The sequence below is a fragment of the Phyllobates terribilis genome, unplaced genomic scaffold (assembly GCF_046119375.1).
Source record: "Phyllobates terribilis strain yellow unplaced genomic scaffold, ASM4611937v1 Scaffold_1__5_contigs__length_1240528914, whole genome shotgun sequence".
Classification (NCBI taxonomy): domain Eukaryota; kingdom Metazoa; phylum Chordata; class Amphibia; order Anura; family Dendrobatidae; genus Phyllobates; species Phyllobates terribilis.
This window is the reverse complement of record NW_027362761.1, coordinates 157,834,738-157,861,155: the sequence shown is the minus strand read 5'-3', so window position 1 is coordinate 157,861,155 and position 26,418 is coordinate 157,834,738. Positions and strand designations below refer to the sequence as shown.

General features: G+C 44.4%; 1 protein-coding gene across 4 annotated transcripts in view; it reads left to right on the top strand.

The window, feature by feature from the left end:
• Window positions 1-26,418, top strand: part of LOC141166076 (uncharacterized) — a 372,610-nt gene that overhangs the window by 261,745 nt on the left and 84,447 nt on the right. For all 4 annotated transcript variants that reach the window (XM_073652396.1, XM_073652378.1, XM_073652387.1 and 1 more), the window contains one exon: window positions 23,044-23,151. In XM_073652396.1, the coding sequence (XP_073508497.1) occupies window positions 23,044-23,151 (108 nt within the window). The remainder of the gene's footprint in view (window positions 1-23,043; window positions 23,152-26,418) is intronic.

The following is a 26,418-nucleotide window of genomic DNA, read 5'->3' as shown; positions in this document are numbered from 1 at the left end:
CGGCTTCTCCGGGCAGGAACGGATGAAGTGCTCCTTACTGCCACAATAGAAACAGCTCCCCTCGGCTCGGCGTGACTCTTGGCGAGATTTGACCATCTTGGTCTGGTCGAGTGCACCCAGGGAGTGACTGGTTGAGAGGCAGGTCTCTGGAAAGTAGGAGCAAGGCGAGGAAACTTTCTCTCCTGGTTAGTCTCTTTGGTACGTTCTTGGAAACGGATGTCAGTCCGGGTAGCTAGTGACACCAGGTCATCCAGGGTGGTGGGAATGTCCCGACCGGCTTACTCGTCCTTAATCCAACCGGAAAGACCCTCCCAGAAGACGGACACCAGAGCCTCGTTGTCCCAGGCAAGCTCAGAAGCGAGGGTACGGAACCGTATGGCATATTGGCCCATGGTGAGACTCTCTTGGCGGAGACGTAGCAGAGAGGAGGCTGAAGGGGATTTTCGTCCAGGTTCATCGAAGACTTTCCGGAAAGCAGCGAGGAAAGATGACAGGTCAGACACCAGGGGGTCCCCTCTCTCCCACAGGGGATTTAGCCATGCCAGTGCTTCCCCAGTGAGATGGGACATGATGAATGCCACCTTGGCCCGGTCGGAGATGAACTGATGTGCCAAGAGTTCAAAGTGCAGGGTGCACTGGTTTATGAAACCTCGAGCTAAGGCGGGGTTGCCAGCAAAACGTGGAGGTGCCGAGAGCCGGGGTCCAGGGCTGGATGCCGTGGTATTGGTGGGCAGTGGTGCTGCCAGAACGGAAGTCACACGACTTGAGGTGGATACACGTGGGACAGACAGCGTGTCCAGATGGAAGTTGACATTCCGCAGATAGTTCAGAATGGTTTCCTGTTGGGATCTCTGACGAGATACCTCCTGGTACAGGTCCGTAAGCGAGGGGGCTTGGGGGCCACCGGGTTCCATGGCCCAAGCAAACTGTTGGTGGAACCTCTGTTCTGCGGTGCAAGGAGGGACCCAGAGGGAAGTAACTAAGTATCAACCCGGACCGACCCTGGTCGTTCGGCGGCTAACGACTCCATGACCAGGGAGGGACCGAGCTGAGGGACCAGTTGCTACTCTGGGGACGACCTTGTAAGAGAGCAGGTGACTCCCACGGTACAGATGGTAGGGACTGACCGGAATTGCAGATGGGCACAGCAGGCAGGCTGACGAGCAGAAGCCTCCAGGTAGGCTAACAGGTAGACACGGCAAGTGACGGCAGGAGTCTCTAGGTAGGCTGGCAGGTGGTCACGGCAAGTGACGGCAGGAGCCTCCGGGTAGGCACGGCAGGTAATGAGCGGGTAACAGGCAGGTAACAAGCAGGTGCTCCCAGGTGAGCGGGCCGGCAGGCACAGCAGGTAACGGGCAGATAACAGGCAGGTAACAGGCAAGTGCTCCCAGGTGAGCAGGCTGGCAGGCACGGCAGGTAACAGGCAGGTAACAGGCTGAAGGGCAGGACTGGTAGTCAGGCTAGCAGCTGGACCTGAGGGCTGAAGCAGAGGTCAGAAACACTGTGCAACAACTTTTGCTCGGGCACCTCCATTTTGGAGGAGGTGCCTTATATATGGGAGGACCCTCGACTATTGGCCGGGGACTCCTTAGGACGGTGCGCGGCCCCTTTATGAGGGAGGGAGCGCGCGCGCGCGCCGGCAGCAGGAAGGGGAGCGCTGGAGAACGCAGAGCTGGGAGCGCGGGGAGCGAGGAGGTGAGTGGGACGGCGTCTCTGCCTGGCAGGGGGCAGAGATGCCGATGCTACATATAGTAGTTTAATCTAAGTACAAAAATTGTGACTAAACTTGAGGATCGATAGTAGTGAATGCAAATATTGTCATTCGACAGAGTTACACATATCCAGGGACATAACAAAACTGGGAGAGGGATCATCACGTGCAGCTGCTATATTTAACCCCTTTCTGGCCCAGGGCGTACTAATACGTATCTGTGCCCTGGGCCTTATGAGCCTGATACGTATTAGTACGCCCTAACTTTAATGTGGCACCGTGACTTCGCGGTGATTGCATTACATTTCCGGCACCATCTTACCTCAGTGTAGATGGCGCCGGCATCTCGGGGGGGGGGGTCACCCCCCCGCACCCACGATCGCTGTGATTGGCTGTTCAATTCTAAACAGCCAATCACAGCATTTCTCACAGTTTCCGGCAATTAGATTGCCGGAAACAGTGATATGCAGCCTAGGATCGGTGCTCCCAAGAGCACCGATCCTAGGCTGTTACTAGGAGACCCCAGCCCTGGCCCCAAACTGCTATGATCGGTGCGTTCGCCGATCACATCGATGCAACCGATCATAGCGGGACTGTGCGGTAACAGGGCGGTCACGGGGCGGTGACCTGCTTGTGACCTGCCTGTCACCGCCCCATGACCCCCTGTGATGTCAGAGAAGCCCCCAGCCAGCTCTGATTGGAGCGATCAATGATGATATCGATCGCTCCAATCAGAGTACCTGAACACAGGTGACAGGGCGGTCACAGGGCAGTGACCAGCTTGTGATCTGCCTGTGGTGCGTGCCCAGGCCCCAGCCATCTCTGATTGGTGCAATTGATATCATCATCGATCGCACCAGAATACCTGACCGGGAGGTGCCCTAATGGTGACCGGCCTGTGACCTGCCTGTCACCACCCTATCACCCCCCTGGGACCGCCCTGTAGATCCTCATACTTGGTGAGGATTTCTACAGAGCGGTCACACTGATCTGCACTGTGCTGGGCCTTGTAGTGTCACAGAATCTTCTGTGACACTACAAGACCTTCTTCTCACCTGCTCCAGTCGCTGATGCTGCTCCAGCATCCTGCTGCGGTCTCCAGGGTCCTGGGTCTCCAGCTCTGTGTCCTGCTGCTGCGGATCCTGCTCCAAAGCCTGCTGCTGATCCTACTGCTGAAAGAAGAACAGAGAAGACTTTGGTAAGGTCCATCTCTGTTCTCCCCTCATCCACCCCTATCCCCCTCTACCCCCCCCCTCCTTTTACCCCCAATACCCCTCCCTCCTTTTACCCCCAATCTCCATCCCCCTAGTTTTTTTTTTTTGTGCATCCTGCAGCGGCCGAGCGCTGACCAGTGAAAACGTTACTGATCAACGTCCATGCTTGCTGCTTTTCAGGACTTTTTTTTGTTCCTGTCATTTCCCCCCCCCCCCACACTTTGCACCACCTCCGTGCGTGCATCCAGAAGCCGCCGAGAGTTGATCAGTGACACAAATCACAGATCAGCACTCGCTACTTTACCCTTTTTTTTTCAACTAACCTTTTTTATTTTCTAGATGGCGGTCGCGTTGTCCGAATGTGCGCCGTGTTGGGCCTTGTGGATGCCACAGAAGCCTGTGACACCACAATCGCCGCTCCTGCTCCAGAAGACATCATACAGACGACATTGTACAGACGACATCTGAAAGACAACAACTGTAAGTAGGATTTTTTGATCCGTCCTCATCGACCCCAATCCCCCTCTCTCCCCTCTCCTCCTTCCCCCCCTTCCCATCCCCCTTTCTCCCACCAAGTGCTGATTATTACTTGATCAGTACATGATCGCTTGACTTTTATCCGTTTTTTTTTCCGTGCTTTCTGCAGCGGCTGAGCGCTGATTAGAGACCACAGATCACTGATCCGCACTCGTGCTCGCTGTTTTACACCCCCCCCCGCACACCTTTGCACCACATCCGCGCGCACACCCAGCAGCTGCCGAGAGTTGATTGGTGACATAGTTCACCGATCTGCACTCGTGCTCGCTGTTTGCACCACCTACAGTAGTTCCTTTTTTTCTCCTTTTTTTTCAGAAAAAAAAAGTTCACACCAAGCACACTGACACACACACACTCTAAATAAAGTACTGACACCACATACAGTACAGACCAAAAGTTTGGACACACCTTCTCATTTAAAGATTTTTCTGTATTTTCATGACTATGAAAATTGTACATTCACACTGAAGGCATCAAACCTATGAATTAACACATGTGGAATTATATACTTAACAAAAAAGTGTGAAACAACTGAAAATGTGTCTTATAGTCTTGGTTCCTCAAAGTAGCCACCTTTTGCTTCGATGACTGCTTTGCACACTCTTGGCATTCTCTTGATGAGCTTCAAGAGGTAGTCACCAGAAATGGTCTTCCAACAATCTTGAAGGAGTTCCCAGAGATGCTTAGCACTTGTTGGCCCTTTTGCCTTCACTCTGCGGTCCAGCTCACCCCAAACCATCTCGATTGGGTTCAGGTCTGGTGACTGTGGAGGCCGGGTCATCTGGCATAGCACCCCATCACTCTCCTTCTTGGTGAAATAGCACTTACACAGCCTGGAGGTGTGTTTGGGGTCATTGTCCTGTTGAAAAATAAATGCTGGTCCAACTAAACGCAAACCGGATGGAATAGCATGCCACTGCAAGATGCTATGGTAGCCATGCTGGTTCAGTATGCCTTCAATTTTAAATAAATCCCCAACAGTGTCACCAGCAAAGCACCCCCACACCATCACACCTCCTCCTCCATGCTTCACGGTGGGAACCAGGCATGTAGAGTCCATCCGTTCACCTTTTCTGCTTCGCACAAAGACACGGTGGTTGGAACCAAAGATCTCAAATTTGGACTCATGACACCAAAGCACAGATTTCCACTGGTCTAATGTCCATTCCTTGTGTTCCTTAGCCCAAAAAAGTCTCTTCTGCTTGTTGCTTGTCCTTAGCAGTGGTTTCCTAGCAGCTATTTTACCATGAAGGCCTGCTGCACAAAGTCTCCTCTTAACAGTTGTTGTAGAAATTTGTCTGCTGCTAGAACTCGGTGTGGCATTGACCTGGTCTCTAATCTGAGCTGCTGTTAACCTGCGATTTCTGAGGCTGGTGACTCGGATAAACTTATCCTCAGAAGCAGAGGTGACTCTTGGTCTTCCTTTCCTGGGGCGGTTCTCATGTGAGCCAGTTTCTTTGTAGCGCTTGATGGTTTTTGCAACTGCACTTGGGGACACTTTCAAAGTTTTCCCAATTTTTCCCACTGACTGACCTTCATTTCTTAAAGTAATGATGGCCACTCGTTTTTCTTTACTTAGCTGCTTTTTTCTTGCCATAATACAAATTCTAACAGTCTACTCAGTAGGACTATCAGCTGTGTATCCACCAGACTTCTGCACAACACAACTGATGGTCCCAACCCCATTTATAAGGCAAGAAATCCCACTTATTAAACCTGACAGGGCACACCTGTGAAGTGAAAATCATTTCCGGTGACTACCTCTTGAAGCTCAAGAGATCAAGAGAATGCTAAGTGTGTGCAAAGCAGTCATCAAAGCAAAAGGTGGCTACTTTGAAGAACCTAGAATATAAGACATATTTTCAGTTGTTTCATACTTTTTTGTTAGGTATATAATTCCACATGTGTTAATTCATAGTTTTGATGCCTTCAGTGTGAATGTACAATTTTCATAGTCAGGAAAATACAGAAAAATCTTTAAATGAGAAGGTGTGTCCAAACTTTTGGTCTGTACTGTACATAAGAAAAAAAATGTCCCGCTCATCCCAAACTCGCTATTCAGCAGAGGAGGTATACGCTTTTCTTGCCTCCGACACTGACAGCGAGGCCGAGGATCCCACATTTCTTTATTTTCCCAACTCCTCGTCGTTCTCCTCTTCCTCCTCTTCTTCCTCCTCCTCCTCAGGTGCTGCTGGACTGCCACGCAGTCGCCCCAGAAGAGAAGATGAACCAGCGCCCCCCCACTACTGACCCCATATGGACCTCGCCCCCTGAAAATTATAAGCCACTGATTCCTGATTTCGTGGCTTAATCAGGAATCAAGTTTGACACCACCGGCCTCCCAGAAATAGACTTTTTCAAAGTCTTTTTCTCTGAGGATTTCGTAAACCTCATGGTGGGTCAAACTAATTTATATGCTCATCAATTTTTGGAACAAAACCCCTCTTCATCATTTACTAACTGGTCTCCTGTAGACGCAGAAGAATTTATGAAGTTTTGGGGCCTGGTCTTTCATATGGGGATCCTGAATAAGCCAGAAGTTCGGCAATACTGCAGTGTTGACGTTTTGTATAACACTCCAGTGTTCCGAATGGTCATGATCCGGAGACGCTTTGAGGCCATCCATAAGTTCTTGCATTGCAACAATAATGCAAGGTGTCCTGCATCGAGCACTTCAACAACAAGTTTGCTGAAGTGTATGTGCCCCAAAGGGACATCTGTGTGGATGAGTTCCTAGTTCATTTTAAGGGGCGGCTGGGATTCTGGCAGTACCTGTCCAGTAAGAGGGCCAGGTACGGGATCAAGCTGTATAAACTTTGTGACAGTACCTCAGGGTACACTCACAAGTTTAGAGTTTTTGAATGGAAGGACTCCCGGATTGAGCCCCCTGAATTCCCCCCCTGTTCTGGGAGTGTATGGGACTTGGTGCACCCACTGGTGGATAAAGGTTATCACTTGAACGTGGATAACTTTTATACCAGGGTCCCTCTCTTCAAGTCCCTCTCTTCACGACGTACCGCAGCCTACGGTACTATCTGCAAAAATCAGAGAGGCCTCCCAAATACGCTAATTGGGCAGCTGCTCAGAAGGGGTGACAGCAGAGCCCTATGTAGCGACCACCTGTTGGTGGCCAAGTACAAGGACAAGAGGGATGTCCTTCTCTTGACCACCATACATGGTGATGGCAGCCCCCTCAGCACTGTACGAGGTTCCACTACACAGGTAGTCAAACCAGACTGTGTAGTGGGGTACAACAAGTACATGGTGGGAGTTGATCTCTCTGATCAAGTCCTCCAGCCATACAGTGCTTTGAGAAAGGCCAAGGTATGGTATAAGAAGCTGGCAGTGAAAATTGTACAGATGGCAATGCACAACGTTTTCCTTCTGTTACAATGTGCAGGCAAGACTTCTACGTCGTATCTTCACTTTAAGGAGACAGTTATCAAGGCCCTGATATTGGCAGTGGTGACGGAGCGGGCCCCAGTACTTCTGGAACTGAAAGACCTTGAATTGTATCGGGCCAGCATTTCCCGAGGCAGATCCCTCACAGCGGAAAAAAAGGTATGTCACAAAAGAAGTGCCAAGTGTGTTAAGGGGAATACGTAAGGACACCATTTATCAATGTGACACCTGCCCCGACAAACCTGGCCTATGCATGAAAGACTGCTTCAAAAGGTACCATACTTCCATTGACTACTAAATTAATTTCTGACGTATGACAACCTGATGAACACTACACAACTGACGTAGTGTTCGTCAGGTTGTCTTACGTCAGTTGTGTAGTGTTCGTCAGGTTGTCCTACCCAATTGACGTATAACACTACATTATGAAATTCACAAATCGGGTATCAGTTCCAAAAAGGGGGCACTTGTAGGGCATTTTCTGACATGCGCCCAAACAGTAGATTTCTCCAATACATGGAGTATCAGCGTACTCAGGAGAAATTGCACAACAACTTTTGGGGTCCAATTTCTCTTAGTACCCTCGTGAAAATAAAAATATTGCGGCCAAAATATTGTTTTTGTGGAAAAAAATGTTTTTTTTTTTCACGGCTCTACATCATAAACCTTTGCAAAACACTTGGGTGTTCAAAGTGCTCACCACACATCTAAATAAGTTCCCTGAGGGGTCTAGTTTCCAAAATGGTGTAACTTGTGGGGGATTTCCACTGTTTAGGCACATCAGGGGCTCTACAAACACGACATGGGGTCCTCTGTCAATTCCAGCGAGTTTTTCAGCATTGAAAGCATCAATTGGCGCTCCTTCCCTTCTGAGCCCTGCCGTGCGCCCAAACAATGGCTTTCCCCCACATATGAGGTATCAGCGCACTCAGGAGAAATTGCACAACAACTTTCAGGGTCCAATTTCTCCTGGTATTGTTGTGAAAATAAAAAATTGGGGTCTAAAGTAAAATTTTAGTGAAAAAAAGTTAAATTTTTTCCTTTCACATTCAATTAATTGGTGTGAAGCATGTGAAGGGTTAATAAACTTCTTGAATGTGGTTTTGAGCACCTTGAGGGGTGCAGTTTTTAGAATGGTGTCACTTTTGGGTATTTTCTGTCATAAAGGCCCCTCAAAGTCAATTCAAATGTGATGTGGTCCCTAAAAAAAATTATTTTGTAAATTTTGTTGTAAAAATGAGAAATCGCTGGTCAACTTTTAACCCTTATAGCTCCCTAACAAATAAAATGTATCGGTCGACCATGACAGCACTACGAGAGAGGGGATCCGCCCACCAAGGACAGGAAACCTACAGGCTTAAAAGGGGCAGCCCTCTCTTCTCGCCACAGTTTGGTTTCCCATCCTTGATGGAGGGAACATCTGACAGGCTTACCTGTGAAGATGTCCGGAAGAAGCGTGCTGTCAAGCTGCGCCCCTGTCTGGGATCAGCAGCTCCAGTACCGTCCTGTGCCCTGGGCTGTGGGAGCTGCGCCCCTGTCTGGGGTGGCAGCTCCAGCCAGATGGATCGTGATGACAGAGGCTGCGCCCCTATCTGGGGACGGCAGCCCCAACTCTGAGGTGGGCACAGCATTGGGGGGCTGTGCCCCTGTCTGGGGTTGGCAGGCCCCAGACCTGCGCGAAGGAAGCTGGGGGAGCGGTGCCCTTAGCAGCAGATGAACGCTAGCTGCAGCAGGCAGCTGGAGGGAGAAAGCGCCGATTACAGAAGCTGCTCCTCTATGACCAGCGCCGCATGCTTCCGGTCTTTTACTAGGCTGGGGGCGGGGCCTGATGCCGGGCAGTCATGTGACCAGACAAGACGTCCGTTCCACATGCCTGCAGACGCCGCGTGAGTGCTGCATTCTCCCCTCCAACCAGCAGATGGCAACATAAAAAAAAAAGAGGGGAAATTAAAGGGAAGTAGACGCTCCTATTTAAGCGTCCAGATATCGCTGCTCTAAGCTTCCCAGCTACTTCATAACTCTATTGTTAATGGATTCTGAAGACGAGCAGCAGCAAATCCAGCGGTCGCCGCTTTCTCCATCTCAGCGGTCGCCTGGGGAGCCCCCGAAGACGCGACTCCCTCGAGTCACCAGCAATTCTCAGACTGCAGGTAGACGAACCCGGTCCGGCCATCATGACTCTAACAAGACAGACGAATCTGCAGCCCCTAGGGACGATACCCCGGCTGAGAAAGGTCCTCCAGCTAAACCGGTACCGGCTATTTGAGCTCTGGGTAAATGATGTTCAAGAAAGTTCACTTGGGTAATAAGGTGTCCCTTCTTTTTATTCGTTTAGGAGAAGAAGTGTACCTCCAAAACCAAACACAAGCAATGTGTGTTATGCAAGGCCCTATTGGCGGACTCATATTCTAAAAGACTGTGCCAGTCCTGCATAAACCAAACTTTGGCGGATGAGACCCCTAGTTTCGCCTCAGGCTTAAAAACCCTAATTAAATCAGAGGTGAGCAAACTCCTCTCTAAAAAGTCTAAGAGGAAGGAAGCTAACCATGAGGTCTCCCCAACTCCTGATTATTCCCTATCATCAGCCGAGGAGGTGGACTCTGACGATTCATCTTCTTCATCTTCCTCATCTTCGGATGGTGGTTCAGGCCAGCACTGCTTTCCATTAAATGAAGTTGATGGGTTGGTTAAAGCGGTCCGCTCAACCATGGGCATTACGGACCTCAGACCAGGGAAGTCAGTCCAAGACATCATGTTCAGAGGACTGGGGCAGAGGAAGAGAAAATGTTTCCTGTTTAATGATAAACTTCAGGGTCTAATCCATAGACAGTGGCAAAAGCCAGAAATAAAGGGTTCTCTCCCCCCATTCTTTAAAAGAAAGTACCCCTTTGAGGACTCGGCCTCCTCCTTCTGGGAGAAGGCTCCCAAACTAGACGCAGCGATAACTAAAGCTTCTAAAAAGTCATCTCTCCCCTTTGATGATATGGCGGCCCTTAAAGATCCTCTGGACAGAAATGCGGATGTGTTTCTCAAAGGCACCTGGGAGACAACCACTGGGGCTTTAAAAAATGCAATTGCTGCCACTTGCACAGCTAGGTCTTTGATGATATGGCTAGATCAGCTGGAATCGCATTTAGAAAACAACACATCCAGGAAAGAGATCTTGTCTAGTATCCCACTCATGTAGGGGGCAGCAGCCTTCCTTGCGGATGCTTCTGCGGACTCTGTTAAGTTAGCTGCTAGAACGGCCGCCATGTATAATACAGCTTGCAGGGCCCTGTGGCTCAAGTGTTGGCCGGGTGACATCCAGGCTAGAACTAGACTCTGTGCTATACCTTGCGAAGGGGAACATCTCTTCGGTCCAGTCCTGGATGAAATCCTAGACAAAGCAAGCAATAGGAAGAAAGGTTTCCCTAGCCTGTCCATGCCTGCCTATAAGCAGTCTTTTCGCAGGAGAAGATTTGTGCGTAAAAGGCCACAGAGAGACCAGGATAAATGGGAAGACCGTAAACCAAAAGGTAGAGGTCTTCTGTTCAGTAAGTATTCTTCCACTCAGGAGCCCCAGAAATTGAGTCAAAGACTCGTAGTCCAGGTAGGGGGGAGGCTGATGGGCTTCTTACCTGCCTGAACAAAGATTTCAGCCAGTAACTGGATCCTTAATCTCATAGGTTCGGGTCTGAGATTCCAGATCAAAGCAGTTCCTCGTGGAAGGTTTATCTTGAACCCGGTCCGTTCCTCTATATCAGAACAACCTGCTCTTCAGGAAGAAGTACTGGACCTTGTTCAAAAAGCAGTCCTGGTGGAGGTCCCGGCGTCCGAAAGGGGGTTGGGATTTAACTCCCCTCTCTTTCTGGTCTCTAAGCCGGACGGTTCTTTCAGGTGTACAGTGGTGGCCAAAAGTATTGGCACCCCTGCAATTCTGTCAGATAATACTCAGTTTCTTCCTGTAAATGATTGCAATCACAAATTCTTTGGTATTATTATCTTCATTTAATTTGTCTTCAATGAAGAAAACACAAAAAGAATTGTCCTAAAGCCAAATTGGATATAATTCCACACCAAACCTAAAAAAGGGGGTGGACAAAAGTATTGACACTGTTTGAAAAATCATGTGATGCTTCTCTAATTCGTGTAATTAACAGCACCTGTAACTTACCTGTGGCACCTAACAGGTGTTGGCAATAACTAAATCACACTTGCAGCCAGTTAACATGGATTAAAGTTGACTCAACCTCTGTCCCGTGTCCTTGTGTGTACCACATTGAGCATGGAGAAAAGAAAGAAGACCAAAGAACTGTCTGAGGACTTGAGAAACCAAATTGTGAGGAAGCATGAGCAATCTCAAGGCTACAAGTCCATCTCCAAAGACCTGAATGTTCCTGTGTCTTCCGTGCGCAGTGTCATCAAGAAGTTTAAAGCCCATGGCACTGTAGTTAACCTCCCTAGATGTGGACGGAAAAGAAAAATTGACGAGAGATTTCAATGCAAGATTGTGCGGATGGTGGATAAAGAACCTCGACTAACATCCAAACAAGTTCAAGCTGCCCTGCAGTCCGAGGGTACAACAGTGTCAACCCGTACTATCCGTCGGCGTCTGAATGAAAAGGGACTATATGGTAGGATACCCAGGAAGACCCCACTTCTTATCCCGAGACATAAAAAAGCCAGGCTGGAGTTTGCCAAAACTTGCCTGAGAAAGCCTAAAACGTTTTGGAAGAATGTTCTCTGGTCAGATGAGACAAAAGTAGAGCTTTTTGGGAAAAAGCATCAACATAGAGTGTACAGGAAAAAAAAATAGGCATTCAAAGAAAAGAACACGGTCCCTACAGTCAAACATGGCGGAGGTTCCCTGATGTTTTGGGGTTGCTTTGCTGCCTCTGGCACTGGACTGCTTGACTGTGTGCATGGCATTATGAAGTCTGAAGACTACCAACAAATTTTGCAGCATAATGTAGGGCCCAGTGTGAGAAAGCTGGGTCTCCCTCAGAGGTCATGGGTCTTCCAGCAGGACAATGACCCAAAACACACTTCCAAAAGCATTATAAAATGGTTTGAGAGAAAACACTGGAGACTTCTAAGGTGGCCAGCAATGAGTCCAGACCTGAATCCCATAGAACACCTGTGGAGAGATCTCAAAATGGCAGTTTGGAGAAGGCACCCTTCAAATATCAGGGACCTGGAGCAGTTTGCCAAAGAAGAATGGTCTACAATTCCAGCAGAGCATTGTAAGAAACTCATTGATGGTTACCGGAAGCGGTTGTTCGCAGTTATTTTGGCTAAAGGTTGTGCAACCAAGTATTAGGCTGAGGGTGCCAATACTTTTGTCTGGCCCATTTTTGGAGTTTTGTGTGAAATGATCAATGGTTTGATTTTTGCTTCATTCTCTTTTGTGTTTTTTCCTTGCAAGCAAATTAAATGAAGATAATAATACCAAAGAATTTGTGATTGCAATCATTTTCAGGAAGAAACTGAGTATTATCTGACAGAATTGCAGGGGTGCCAATACTTTTGGCCACCACTGTATTATAAATTTAAAAGCCCTGAATAAATTCCTGATAATCCCCACCTTCAAAATGGAATCGATAAGGTCAACAATTAAATTGCTGTTTCCAGATTGTTACATGGTAGTTTTGGATTTGAAAGATGCCTATTACAATGTACCTATCCATTCAGATTACCAGAAATATCTTAGAGTGGCCGTGGTTATAGATGGGGTCATCAAGCACTTTCAATATAGGGCCCTGCCATTCAGTTTAGCCATAGCCCCCCCGGGTATTTACCAAAATCGTGGCAGAGGTAATGGCTCATGTTAGAGAGCATGACATATTAATTATTCCTTATCTGGATGATTTCCTGATAGCTGGTAACTCGGCCCTTCAATGTAGTAAGCTTCTAAAAATAGTGATCTCCATCATAGAGAATCTGGGCTGGGTCCTCAATTTAAATAAATCTAGTTTACCGGCCACAAAAGTTCAGCAATTCTTAGGAGTTATGCTGGATTCAGATTCTCAGACATGTTACCTCCCTGAAGCCAAAAAACTAAGGATCAGGGATCAAGTAAGAAGGGCAGTGTCAAACCCAGTCATGTCCCTGAGAGCTGCGATGTCCCTGTTAGGTACCCTGACATATTGCCTTCCTGGGGTTCTATTGGCTCAATATCACTCCAGGGTTTTACAATGGGATGTACTGCATAATGAAGTTATGTTGAAGGGGCGCTTGGAGGGGAGGTTTTCCTTGTCTTCCCGGTCAGTTGAATCCTTACAGTGGTGGGATAATGAAGTGAACTTATCCAGAGGGGTCCCCTGGGTTTTTAAAACAACCCGAACAATTACTACCGATGCCAGTTCCAGTGGGTGGAGGGCCCATCTGGGAGATATGGTAACCCAGGGGTCATGGTCTAATGCAGAAAATAGTCTCTCCTCCAACGCTAAAGAGTTGCTAGCGATAGACAGGGCAGTCAATTATTTTCTAGTTTTTCTTCAAAATCGTGATGTAAAAGTTTTCTCTGATAATAAAATCGCAGTAGCTTACGTGAACCACCAAGGGGGTACATGATCAAGATCTCTGATGAGCGTAGCGGATCATCTCTTTCAGGTCTCGGAATGCCATCTTCATTCCCTAACAGCCGTTCATATAAAGGGAAAAGAAAATTCAAGGGCAGACTACTTAAGCCGCTATACCCTGAGACATGGGGAATGGGAGCTAAATCAGAACATTTTCTCCCAAATTGTCCAAAGATGGGGACCTCCAGTAGTGGACTTGTTTGCTACAAAGTTAACACTAGGACTACTGGACTCGTGACCCCGCCTAGAACTACCGAAAGGAGTCATTTTGACTCCTTGCTTGTTTTCGTTTATTTTTAGAGTTTCATTTGTGGTTATTTATTAATAATTATATTTTTTGTAATGTATTATTATTGTGAGATCCAACAGTAATGCTTTTGATTGTTTTTTTTCTGCTTTTCTTATTTTTCTACAGAAAATAACAATAATTATAATAGACGTTTTTCAAACATTTTTTTTTATTCAAGTGCACACATATAAACAACAACTGAAGAACAAAAAGCAGAGAAAATGTAGGTGGAGGAGCATAAAAATGAAAATATGGCGCAGAATTCACCTTCTAAACATTTGGTGTTTCGCATTTTAGGCATTGCCTTTGATTTATGGCAGTACATTGCCCACACAAAGACTTACCACAAGTCTTACAATTTCCGACAGATCTATTTTTCTTGCACTTTTCTTTGATCTGGCAAAATTTTGTTTGAACCATCACTTCTGAGCATGTAGAAACTTGGGACGTGGAACCCTTTTCCCTATCTGTGACATAAGGACCACTCAACTCTCTCACAAGCGTTTGCAAAAATGCCTTGCGTGACATTTTTTGGTGGGTAATCTCCTTGAATATTATCCATGCATTTATACCCGCAAAGTCTAAGGCATTTTCAAATGCATGAACAGGCCATCTCCTTGTGCATGTTCGTGTGGTATATTTTCGTGCCATCTGATCCACTACATCTACTCCATATTTTGTTTCATTGTAAAACTTTACCGTTTCTGGAGTTTTTTTAGCGGAATCAGACGCAACAACAACATCTGGATGGACGGAACTCAAAATGACAACATTTTTGTTGGGCTTTCCTTGATATACTGTAAGTGTAAAATTGTCTTCATTTCTAAACACTTTAGTGTTGTACAATTCCTCTTTCATGGATTTTATTTCTTTAGGCACTTCTCGCCTTATCTTGTTCAGTGTTCCCACGATGGTTGTTCCTTTGCTTTTTAGCTGTTTAGCTAATTTTACTGAAGTAAAATAATTATCGGTTGTAACATTGCGACCTTTTTTCAAAAACGGGTCCAATAACTTCATTACCACATGGTCAGCTAAACGGTCCTCAGCACGGCGTGTGTCATCTTTGCCTAGATAAGGGAAGCCATTTGCCAGATATTTGCTCCTCTTATCAACAGCTAGCCAATATTTGTGGCCATATTTATCTGGTTTGGAAGGCATGTACTGCGTGAATGGACACCTAGTTTTGCTTGGGAAAAGTTGCTCATCCACCGTTATGTATGGGCCAGGTTTGTAACACGCAATATAATTTTCAATAAACCTGTCCCACACAGTAGAAAATAGAGCAAACTTGTCCGTTTGCAATCTCTCCGATCGAGTAGATTTCTCATCAAATCTGAGAAACCTCATAATTTCAACAAAGCGGTCCCTAGACATTGTCGCTTTGCAAAACGGTATTCCCCAGTCATTACACCAAATACTGCTAATCGAGTGACGGTTCGTGCCAAATATTCCACGAGCATAGAATATCGCAATGAATGCATCTAGCTCCTCATCAGATAGAGTAAACTGTAAATTATTGTTCCTGCATGCTTCTGCAAGCGTACAGTTCTTTATATGTGTCAATATATATGAATCAAAAAATAAACGCCATGCGCTCAAAGGACTATCGATAATGATATTTCTTCTGGCGTATCCTGTAGGGCCAGGTGCTTCTCGAAGAATATTTTGGCTGTCACGCCTACCAGGCAAGTGTTCTCCAATTTCAACAGGTTTCCATTGAATACCATCCGCTGAAACTAGTATTCCTTCAGATTCGCCTTCTCTGGTGTTTGTTGTTGCATTACCTTCGCCGCCATCGTTATCTGTTGTTCTTTCATTTCTGGGACGTTTTGCTGATTTTTTCTGTCCACGACCAGGAGGATGGTCACGAGGCAACATAACTGCATGAGCCCGATCCCCAGTTGATGTGCTTGGAATATCTGGAAAAAAGTTGATGAATATTTAGAATTTTTGTTTTGTAAGGGTCCGTGCACACTGGCTGGATTAGCGGCGGAATATCCGACCGGATATTCTCACCACAATCCGGCCCGTACCTGCCCGCTCAGGTACAGAGCGGAGTTTCATACCTGAAGCTCCGCTCCGAACCCCGGGCTGGAGCCGCTGTCTGGGACGGAGCCGTGCTCGCGCGTAAGCAAGCGCTGCTCTGTCCCTGACAGCGGCTCCAGCCCGGGGTTCGGAGCGGAGCTTTAGGCATGAGCGGGCAGGTACGGCCTGTATTGCGGCAAGAATATCCAGATGGCTATTCAGCCAGAATTCTGCTAGTGTGCACAGGCCCTAACTCAGTGTGTGGAAGAACAAATAAATACACATAACTACTTACCTTCTGGATTTGTTCCTTCTGAGTCTTCAGATTCACTTGATATGTTCTGAGGAATGAAATCTTCATCACTGTCAGAATCAAATACATGTTCCTGCAATTCGGATTCCGATTCATCCTCCGGTATGGATTGCAAAGTAGCCAGAATATCCTGAGGCTTTATCAAACGTCTTCTCTCCATATTCCTCACAAATTCCATAATTCTATATAGTTCCCTGCTGAAAAATAGAAATGAAATGAAAACTAAAAGAAATAATAACTGTTCTGCCACCTTCAAAAGTAGGTGGGCTGAATCAGTTGACAGACAGCTAAACTATTTCATAACAATTCATACCTGTATGAGTCTTCAGAGCTTGTATGTCTGCGTCTGTTCTCTTTGTCTCTTCAGCTGAACTGAAAGTAAAGTTACTATCCAGAATACTGTCTCCTGCTAGGACCTTAGAAAAACACCACCCTTCATTAGCATAAGATAAGAGCCTAGAGTAAACAAGCTATTTTGTTCAGCATTACACAGTAATACAAGCAGGTAAAACACAAGGAAAATGTGAAAAGTTGACATGTAAATTGAACTACATCTATATGAACATCAGGGTAAATAAGACAGAGTGAAAAAATTATGCACAAAACTTTATAGCAACATTTAGTGACAAAAGGACCTCAAAATATAGTAGGGAGTCAAAATGACTCCCTTCAGTAGTTCTTGGTAAATTTTGAAAAAAACGCGCAAATTTTTCACCAAAATTATTTATTCTCACAAAATCTTTTTTCACATCATATTTGAGGAAAAGTCACCGAGTTTCAAGCCGGAATTCTGAAAAATGTAGTCACAGAAGAGAAATAAAAAACGAAAGGAGTCAAAATGACTCCATCAGTAGTTCTAGTGTTAAATCGGAAAACTCAGCTCTTCTGTTCCCTGGATCTCAAAGAAAAACCCCTGGCAGTAGACGCTCTCCAGATACCTTGGGGGTTCAGTCTAGCCTATGCCTTTCCCCCGATAACCCTTCTTCCTATGGTTATCAGGAAGATCAGGGTGGGCAAGGAGAGAGTTCTGCTGGTCTCACCCTTTTGGCCCAGGAGGCCCTGGTTCTCATGCCTCAGGAGCATGTCTGTGTCAGATCCTTGGGTTCTACCAGAAGTTCCGGATCTCCTCTTCCAGGGTCCTATAGTGCATCCTCAAGTGTCTGGCCTCCACTTGATGGTATGGAACTTGAAGGGGAGCTATTAAGAAAAAAGGGATTCTCCCAAGGCTTAGTGACAACCTTAATGTGTAGCCGTAACCCTATTACAACCAGAATTTATGCGAGAACCTGGAAGAGTCGGTGAGGAGGCTCCAATAAGTAAAATTCTAGAATTTCTGCAAAAAGGTCTTGAGTTAGGGCTAGCCACTAGCACCCTGAAGGTTCAGGTGTCTGCCTTAGGTGCCTTAGGTGCCTTATATAGCTGTGATCTGGCGAGTAATTATTGGATTTCTCGTTTCATTAACGTGGCCTTTAGGTCCAGGCCCATTGTCAAAAGCAAATTGGTACCCTGGGATCTAAATTTGGTTCTTAAAGCCTTAACTGGTCCACCCTTTGAGCCAATAGAGTTAGCCACTCTTAAGTCCCTCTCCTTTAAAACAGCACTTCTGATAGCTTTAACATCTGCTAGGAGAGTTAGTGATATTCACGCCCTGTCTTCAGCCTTGCCCTTCACTGAGATCCTGGATGATAAAATAATTCTTAAACCTGATCCCGCCTATCTCCCTAAAGTAGCTACCCGTTTTCACAGACTCCAAGAAGTAGTCCTACCCTTCTTTTGCCCTAATCCGGGTAACCGGAAAGAAGAAGAGTTTCATACACTAGATGTATGGAGATGTGTAATTAGGTACCTCTTGGTCATCAAAGAGTTTAGAAAAGATAGTTCGTTATTTATATCCTACCAAGGTGTTAGGAAAGGCTCTAAAGTCACAAAGTCCACAAAGTCCACCAAAGCTAGATGGATCAGGGAGGCTATTTCCCTAGCTTATACATCCAGCGGTGAGGAAATACCACAAGAATTGAAGGCTCACTCCACCCGGGCAGTGACTTCCTCCTGGGCGGAGAAGACGGGTGTCTCGATAGAAGACGTATGTAAAGCTGCTCCCTGGTCTTCTCCGTCTACATTCTATAGGCACTATAGACTGGATTCAGGTGTTTCGTCTGATCTCACTTTCGGGGGAAGGGTGATCCAAGCTGTAGTCCCTCCCTAAACTTCTTCATCTCTGTAATTCTCTGGTGGTGCTGTCATGGTCGACCGATAAAGTCATAAGTTATTTACCGGTAACGGGATTTTTCAGAGACCATGACAGCACCCTTATATTCCCTCCCTTCACATTGGTGGGAGCACTCCTTGTTTATTAATTTTCACTCTTAAGTTGGTGAGTTATAGAAATGTTGGTTTATCATGTTTTGCTATGTCTACTAACCTGGTGGTCCTCTCAATGCTCTGTAATCCAAACTGAGGTGAGAAGAGAGGGCCGCCCCTTTTAAGCCTGTAGGTTTCCTGTCCTTGGTGGTAAGTAACTTATGACTTCTGGTTCCAAAATTGTGCTGATGTAAAGTAGACCTGTGGGAAATGTTATTTATTAACTATTTTGTGTGACATATCTCTCTGATTTAAGAGCATGAAAATTCAAAGTTTGAAAATTGTGAAATTTTCTAAATTTTTGCTGAATTTCTGTTTTTTTTTCACAAATAAACAGTGATATCGAAGAAATTTTACCACAATCATGAAGTACAATATGTCACGAAAAAACAATGTCAGAATCAGGGGGATCCGTTGAAGTGTTCCAGAGTAATTACCTCATAAAGTGGCAGTGGTCAGAATTGTAAAAATTGTAAAAATTGGCCTGGTCATTAACGTGCAAACCACCTTGGGGGGTAAAGGGGTTAAGAATAACTGTTGAATGTTCATGTCTGTCAATCTACCTGGAATTAATTCAATTTTGTCAGGGTGTATTAATCATGACAGAACCTGACTCAATCTTAAAGCAAAAATTTTAGCTATAATTAAAATATCTATGTTCAATAACGAAAAAGGACATTAAGAACCTGGAGACATGTGGTCCTTCCCTGGCTTCAGTAGACCACTACCTGCGCCCCCCTAGTTAGGAAGCTCCCCTCTCTTAAAAAATTCTCTCAAAGAGCTCAAACAAATAATGTTTAACCAAATCACAATTTGTCTCGTTCCAATCATCTACCAAACCATCAGATCCAGGAGTTTTAATAGCATCTTCTACCTCCTCTTCACTAATCGGGGCATCTAGTTCCTCTGATTGCTAAAGGGACAAGCACTAATAGGGATGGCTGGATAGAAAGGAGTCTACCACCTGGGAGATATGGTCACATTTAGAAGTGCTCAAATATTGATAGAAATAAAAAAAAAATCCCATTAATCACATATGGGTAAGTATGCAGTTCACCAATTAGATTCCCAATACACTGATTGGATACAGGAGGTCACACAGCAGGAGCCAAATAAGCCAATAACTTCACATTTTTATCCCCAACCTCAAAATGGCAGACTCCTTCACCAGCAGTTCCTTTCTACTCTGCTCCTTGGCCAAAATAAGTAATTCCCTGTGCCTGGGCCCATTGCCACTTACATGAGAGCTGGGGGTCATCAATATATGCCTGCTCAGTGGTCAGGGATATCTCCTTATTTTTAAGGACATGTCTCTGCACAGCAACACCAGAAATAAACACCATTCTAATTGTTGCCTTATAGGCATCTCATGTGACTAACAGTTTTAGGTGATCAGTTTTTTGTACCCAGAAATCAACATATTCATCATGAACTGTCTCAGAAACTGCCAGAGAATCTAGCCAGGCAGGATGCATATGCCAGATTTTGAAACTATTTGGGGGACTTATCCTCATTTAGCTACTAATGTGGAATGAATGGAAATTCTCCTAGCTGTATAATTAACATCTTGAACTGAAGGTATAAGATCGGGAGATTCATTGGCCAGATTTATCCTTATATACAGTTGAATAATAAGAAAACACCTGTTTTTTGCCATACTACATGATCCACTGTCTTTTTCTAGTTTTATACTGTATAACAAGGTTCTGTGATTGATTTGGATTAATCTTTCCTGATTCCCAAAATATCCCACCAGTTTCTGCTCAATTATATGCTAGGCCTTGTTAGAGACCAATAATATATTAGATGGCTTTTTTATGGTCTAATGATTCTATTGATCAAACCTTTTTTGTCAGCATACTTCTTAATTGGCACTGACGTACCTTAATGATTCTATATATTTATTTTAGCTCTCCATACTGGATTTTAAATTGTAACTATCAATATTCTATACATCATATAATTGTTCTCCAAAATGGTGGAATGGATGCCGCACTAAAAGACATCACTTCCAGTCTCCTTCAAATATAAGGTTGTTGGAAAGCACTCCATACCATAGACGTCATGCCATTCTTGCAGCTCTGGATGATCCTTATTTCCTTTATGAACCTTTATGATTGGTAATCCGTGGCTTACTATTTTGGATGGACATACAGTACAGACCAAAAGTTTGGACACACCTTCTCATTTAAAGATTTTTCTGTATTTTCATGACTTTGAAAATTGTACATTCACACTGAAGGCATCAAAACTATGAATTAACACATGTGGAATTATATACTTAACAAAAAAGTGTGAAACAACTGAAAATATGTCTTATATTCTAGGTTCTTCAAAGTAGCCACCTTTTGCTTTGATGACTGCTTTGCACACTCTTGGCATTCTCTTGATGAGCTTCAAGAGGTAGTCACCGGAAATGGTTTTCACTTCACAGGTGTGCCCTGTCAGGTTTAATAAGTGGGATTTTTTGCCTTATAAATGGGGTTGGGACCATCAGTTGTGTTGTGCAGAAGTCTGGTGGATACACAGCTGATAATCCTACTGAATAGACTGTTAGAATTTGTATTATGGCAAGAAAAAAGCAGCTAAGTAAAGAAAAACGAGTGGCCATCATTACTTTAAGAAATGAAGGTCAGTCAGTCAAAAAAATTGGGCAAACTTTGAAAGTGTCCCCAAGTGCAGTTGCAAAAACCATCAAGCGCTACAAAGAAACTGGCTCATGTGAGGACCGCCCCAGGAAAGGAAGACCAAGAGTCACCTCTGCTTCTGAGGATAAGTTTATCTGAGTCACCAGCCTCAGAAATCGCAGGTTAACAGCAGCTCAGATTAGAGACCAGGTCAATGCCACACAGAGTTCTAGCAGCAGACACATCTCTTCAACAACTGTTAAGAGGAGACTTTGTGCAGCAGGCCTTCTTGGTAAAATAGCTGCTAGGAAACCACTGCTAAGGACAGGCAACAAGCAGAAGAGACTTGTTTGGGCTAAAGAACACAAGATATGGACATTACACAAGTGGAAATCTGTGCTTTGGTCTGATGAGTCCAAATTTGAGATCTTTGGTTCCAACCACCGTGTCTTTGTGCGACGCAGAGAAGGTGAACGGATGGACTCTACATGCCTGGTTCCCACCGTGAAGCATGGAGGAGGAGGTGTGATGGTGTGGGGGTGTTTTGCTGGTGACACTGTTGGGGATTTATTCAAAATTGAAGGCATACTGAACCGGCATGGCTACCACAGCATCTTGCAGTGGCATGCTATTCCATCCGGTTTACGTTTAGTTGGACCATTTATTTTTCAACAGGACAATGACCCCAAACACACCTCCAGGCTGTGTAAGGGCTATTTGACCAAGAAAGAGAGTGATAGGGTGCTACGCCAGATGACCTGGCCTCCACAGTCAGCAGACCTGAGCCCAATCGAGATGGTTTGTGGTGAGCTGGACCACAGAGTGAAGGCAAAAGGGCCAACAAGTGCTAAGCATCTCTGGGAACTCCTTCAAGATTGTTGGAAGACCATTTCCAGTGACTACCTCTTGAAGCTCATCAAGAGAATGCCAAGAGTGTGCAAAGCAGTCATCAAAGCAAAAGGTGGCTACTTTGAAGAACCTAGAATATAAGACATATTTTCAGTTGCTTCACACCTTTTTTGTTAAGTATATAATTCCACATGTGTTAATTCATAGTTTTGATGCCTTCAGTGTGAATGTACAATTTTCATAGTCCTGAAAATACAGAAAAATCTTTAAATGAGAAGGTGTGTCCAAACTTTTGGTCTGTACTGTATACCCAGTGGGAGCACTGATCATTACGGTTTTTAAAGCATCCTATAGAGACTTTTTAAGATATATTTCTAATAACCTATCAGAGCCGTGAGATGTCTTTTATAAATATTTTTGCCTATCTAATACACTACTAGAGGCATTTAATATTTTTAAGATATAATTTATAATTCTAATACTCTATTAGTGGAAAGATAAGTTTAATATTTTTATGATTAGAGAGATTATAGGGATTTCTAGGGATAGTCATCATTGAGCGGGGGCACCATTGTCCTACACTTTAGGGTACCAACCTCTGTGGCTAGGTATGAAATCCTTAGGGTTAATCTAGAACTATATGTAGGGCCTTGTTTAACTATAATTATATGTATCTTGTGGCTGTGATGATATTGTCTGTGTATGTTCATATCTTTAGCCCGAAGGCCCTTTTAGGTGTACAATTACCTGTTAGTTGTACACCAATTTTTGCTCCTAATATCTCTTTATACATTGCGTTATATTTAATAATGTAAGGAAATGCCATTGAGCGTTTTTACTCATTTTGATAAAAAAAGTTTCTAGAGGTTTCTTTTTCTAATTCTATTCTTTATAAAGTTGGGGCCCCCTACCTAATTTTTTAGCTCATTTCACTTTTGACATCACTAACATATAAATATTATCTCTATTAATGTTTAAAGACACTGAAATGAATCTAAGATGAAATTGATACCAAGTAGGATACGTTCTCAGAATAGTACACTGGCCATAAAAATATGAGAATATAAATGACTAGACACTCTGTATTAGCTTATGATTCCATTGATAATTTAGTATGCACTTTTTTTTTTTTTTTTTTTTTTTTTTTTTTAGAGAATGAGACCAGACGACACATAATGGAAAAATTTGTCTTAAAAGAGAAGATTGGTATAAAAGGCTATCGGAAAAGAATTCATCAAAGAAAAATACCAGAAACAAGTGGTAAAAATATGCTTCATTGTTTTTACACCTTTTACAACTGAACTAACCTGTACCTTTCACCACATTTTTCATGTTGACCTGGAGACATGCGATAATAGTGGCCGCAGAGCGGAATTAAATGTTTTGTGGTCTTTTTCTAATTTCACCTTTCAGTTGTGGAGATATTAGCAATCAAAGCATTTGGTACCTTAAGAGGGAAATTTTTGAAGTGTGTGTTCTCAGATAGTCTCTGGGGGCGTGTACTTCGTCTCCCTGTATCATGTTTCCCAATCATAATCAGGCAGCAACACACTAAGAAAGAAGAACACACTCCCACCATAGCTTAGAGCAGGTTTCTCAGTGTATGACTTGTAATGATGCATCCATGATCTCCTGGTCAAGCCTCATGAGTCAGAATTCTTTTTTTTTTTTGCTGACATACACATTGATGCAGCTAAAGATATGTATACCATACAGTCATGGCCAAAAGTTTTGAGAATGACACCAAAATTATATTTTCACATGATCTGCTGGCCTCTGGTTTTTATTAGTGTTTGTCTGATGTTTATATCACATACAGAAATATAATTGCAATCATATTATGAGTACCAATAGGTTATATTGACAGTTAGAATGAGTTAATGCAGCAAGTCAATATTTGCAGTGTTGCCCCTTCTTCTTCAAGACCTCTGTAATTCTCCCTGGCATGCTAACAATCAACTTTTGGACCAAATCGTGACTGATAGCAGTCCATTCTTGCATAATCAATGCTTGCATTTTGCCAGAATTTGTTGGTTTTTGTTTGTCCACCCGTCTCTTGATGATTGACCACAAGTTCTCAATGGGATTAAGATCTGGGGAGTTTCCAGGCCATGGACCCAAAATCTCTATGTTTTGTTCCATGAGCCATTTAGTTATCACCTTTGCTTTATGGCATGGTGCTCCATCATGCTGGAAAAGGCATTTTTGGGCGCCAAACTGCTCTTGGACGGTTGGGAGAAGTTGCTCTTGGAGGACATTCTGGTACCATTCTTTATTCATGGCTGTGTTTTTAGGCAAGACTGTGAGTGAGCCGATTCCCTTGGCTGAGAAGCAACCCCACACATGAATGGTTTCAGGATGCTTTACAGTTGGCATGAGACAAGACTGGTGGTAGCGCTCACCTCTTCTTCTCCGAATAAGCTGTTTTCCAGATGTCCCAAACAATCGAAAAGGGGATTCATCAGAGAAAATGACTTTGCCCCAGTCCTCAGCAGTCCACTCCCTGTACCTTTTGCAGAATATCAGTCGGTCCCTGATGTTTTTTCTGGAGAAAAGTGGCTTCTTTGCTGCCCTCCTTGAAACCAGCCCTTGCTCAAAGAGTCTCCGCCTCACAGTGCGTGCAGAAGCACTCGCACCAGCCTGCTGCCATTCCTGAGCAAGCTCGGCACTGCTGGTAGTCCGATCCCGCAGCTGAAACAGTTTTAAGATACGGTCCTGGCGCTTGCTGGTCTTTCTTGGGCGCCCTGGAGCCTTTTTGACAACAATGGAAGCTCTCTCCTTGAAGTTCTTGATGATGCGATAGATTGTTGACTGAGGTGCAATCTTTGTAGCTGCGATACTCTTCCCTGTTAGGCCATTTTTGTGCAGTGCAATGATGGCTGCACGTGTTTCTTTAGAGATAACCATGGTTAACTGAAGAGAAACAATGATACCAAGAACCAGCCTCCTTTTAAAGTGTCCAGTGATGTCATTCTTACTTAATCATGACTGATTGATCGCCAGCCCTGTCCTCATCAACACCCACACCTGTGTTAATACATCAATCACTAAAACGATGTTAGCTGCTCCTTTTAAGGCAGGACTGCAATGATGTTGAAATGTGTTTTGGGGGTTAAAGTTCATTTTCTGGGCAAATATTGACTTTGCAAGTACAGTAATTGCTGTTAAGCTGATCACTCTTTGACATTCAGGAGTATATGCAAATTGCCATTACAAAAAATGAAGCAGTAAACTTTGGAAAAATTACTATTTGTCTCATTCTCAATACTTTTGGCCATGACTGTACATCTGAAATATTGTGGACTTTTATCAACTTTTAAAAACCTACATCTATAGTTATTTCATTTAGTTAAACTTCATTTGAAAAGGGCCATGCTGGTTTGTACGGAGTACCAGATTTGTACTGAGCATTTACTGTGCCACTGTATACAATAATAGGACTGCGGTCCCCTTATTTTGTTAATCACCAAAATTTCCCGGGATCAGACCCTCATCATTTAAACATTTATGCGTCTAACTTAACTGAAAACCCCTTTACAGCGACTGTCCAGTCATGACCTCAGAAATTATACGAAAATCCTTAATATATTTTTTAATAATCATTAAAATAATATCATTAATTAAAATCATTACCTCCGGGTACTGTTTGCCTGGTATTACTTTATCTCAGTGCTTGTTCAATAACAACTTTTTAGATCTATGACTAGAGATGAGCAAATATTTCAATGTTCGGTTTGGTTTCCGATCGCCGAATTTGCAAAATTCGCAAATTAATTTTGCTGAACTTTCGCTGAACATATCAGAACACCATTGGATTCAATGGGAGGCAAAACCAAACGCATACACAACATCTTCAAACGGGCCCAAAAGCTGCCAAAAAAGATCAAATTAGGGGCAGACACCAGGAAATTGGCCTCAATTGACCCACAGTATAAATTTTATAATGGCACAGCAGCCATCGGCCATGCATGAGGTATCAGGGTCTGTGCCAGCATTTACAGCTTTTAATTGAACTTCAAATTAAGACGAGTTGGGTGAGGGATCGGTGTAGATCTGCTGTGCTGGGAGCCCTGATACCACATGCAACAGCTCAACGGGGTTTTATGCTCAGCCAAACTCCGATGGCAGAAAAATCTGTTTCATAGATTAGTATTGGTACAAAAATTCAAGGATAGTAACACGGGTAGTTGACTGAAAGTAAGTGGAGGCCTGCCGGTCTGGGAGGCCTAATGCTATAGGCAACACACATGAAGGAGACCCAACCAGCATTGTTCACATTTTCAAAAATTAGGGACTGACACTACCAAAGTGGCATCAATTTCACCAGAGTGGAAATAGCATAATTAGGACAGACCCCTCTTCCAATACAGCAAACCCAGCAGATGGAGATCTGTAGCACCCCGAGGACTCGGCTGCTACAGGGGTATTGCACCTCGAACCAGAGGTGTGGCATTCCACTCCCGGGTAAGGATGGAGTGTGGAACAGAGCTCAGTTAGCTGCATGCACTACACTCACCCCATTTCCGG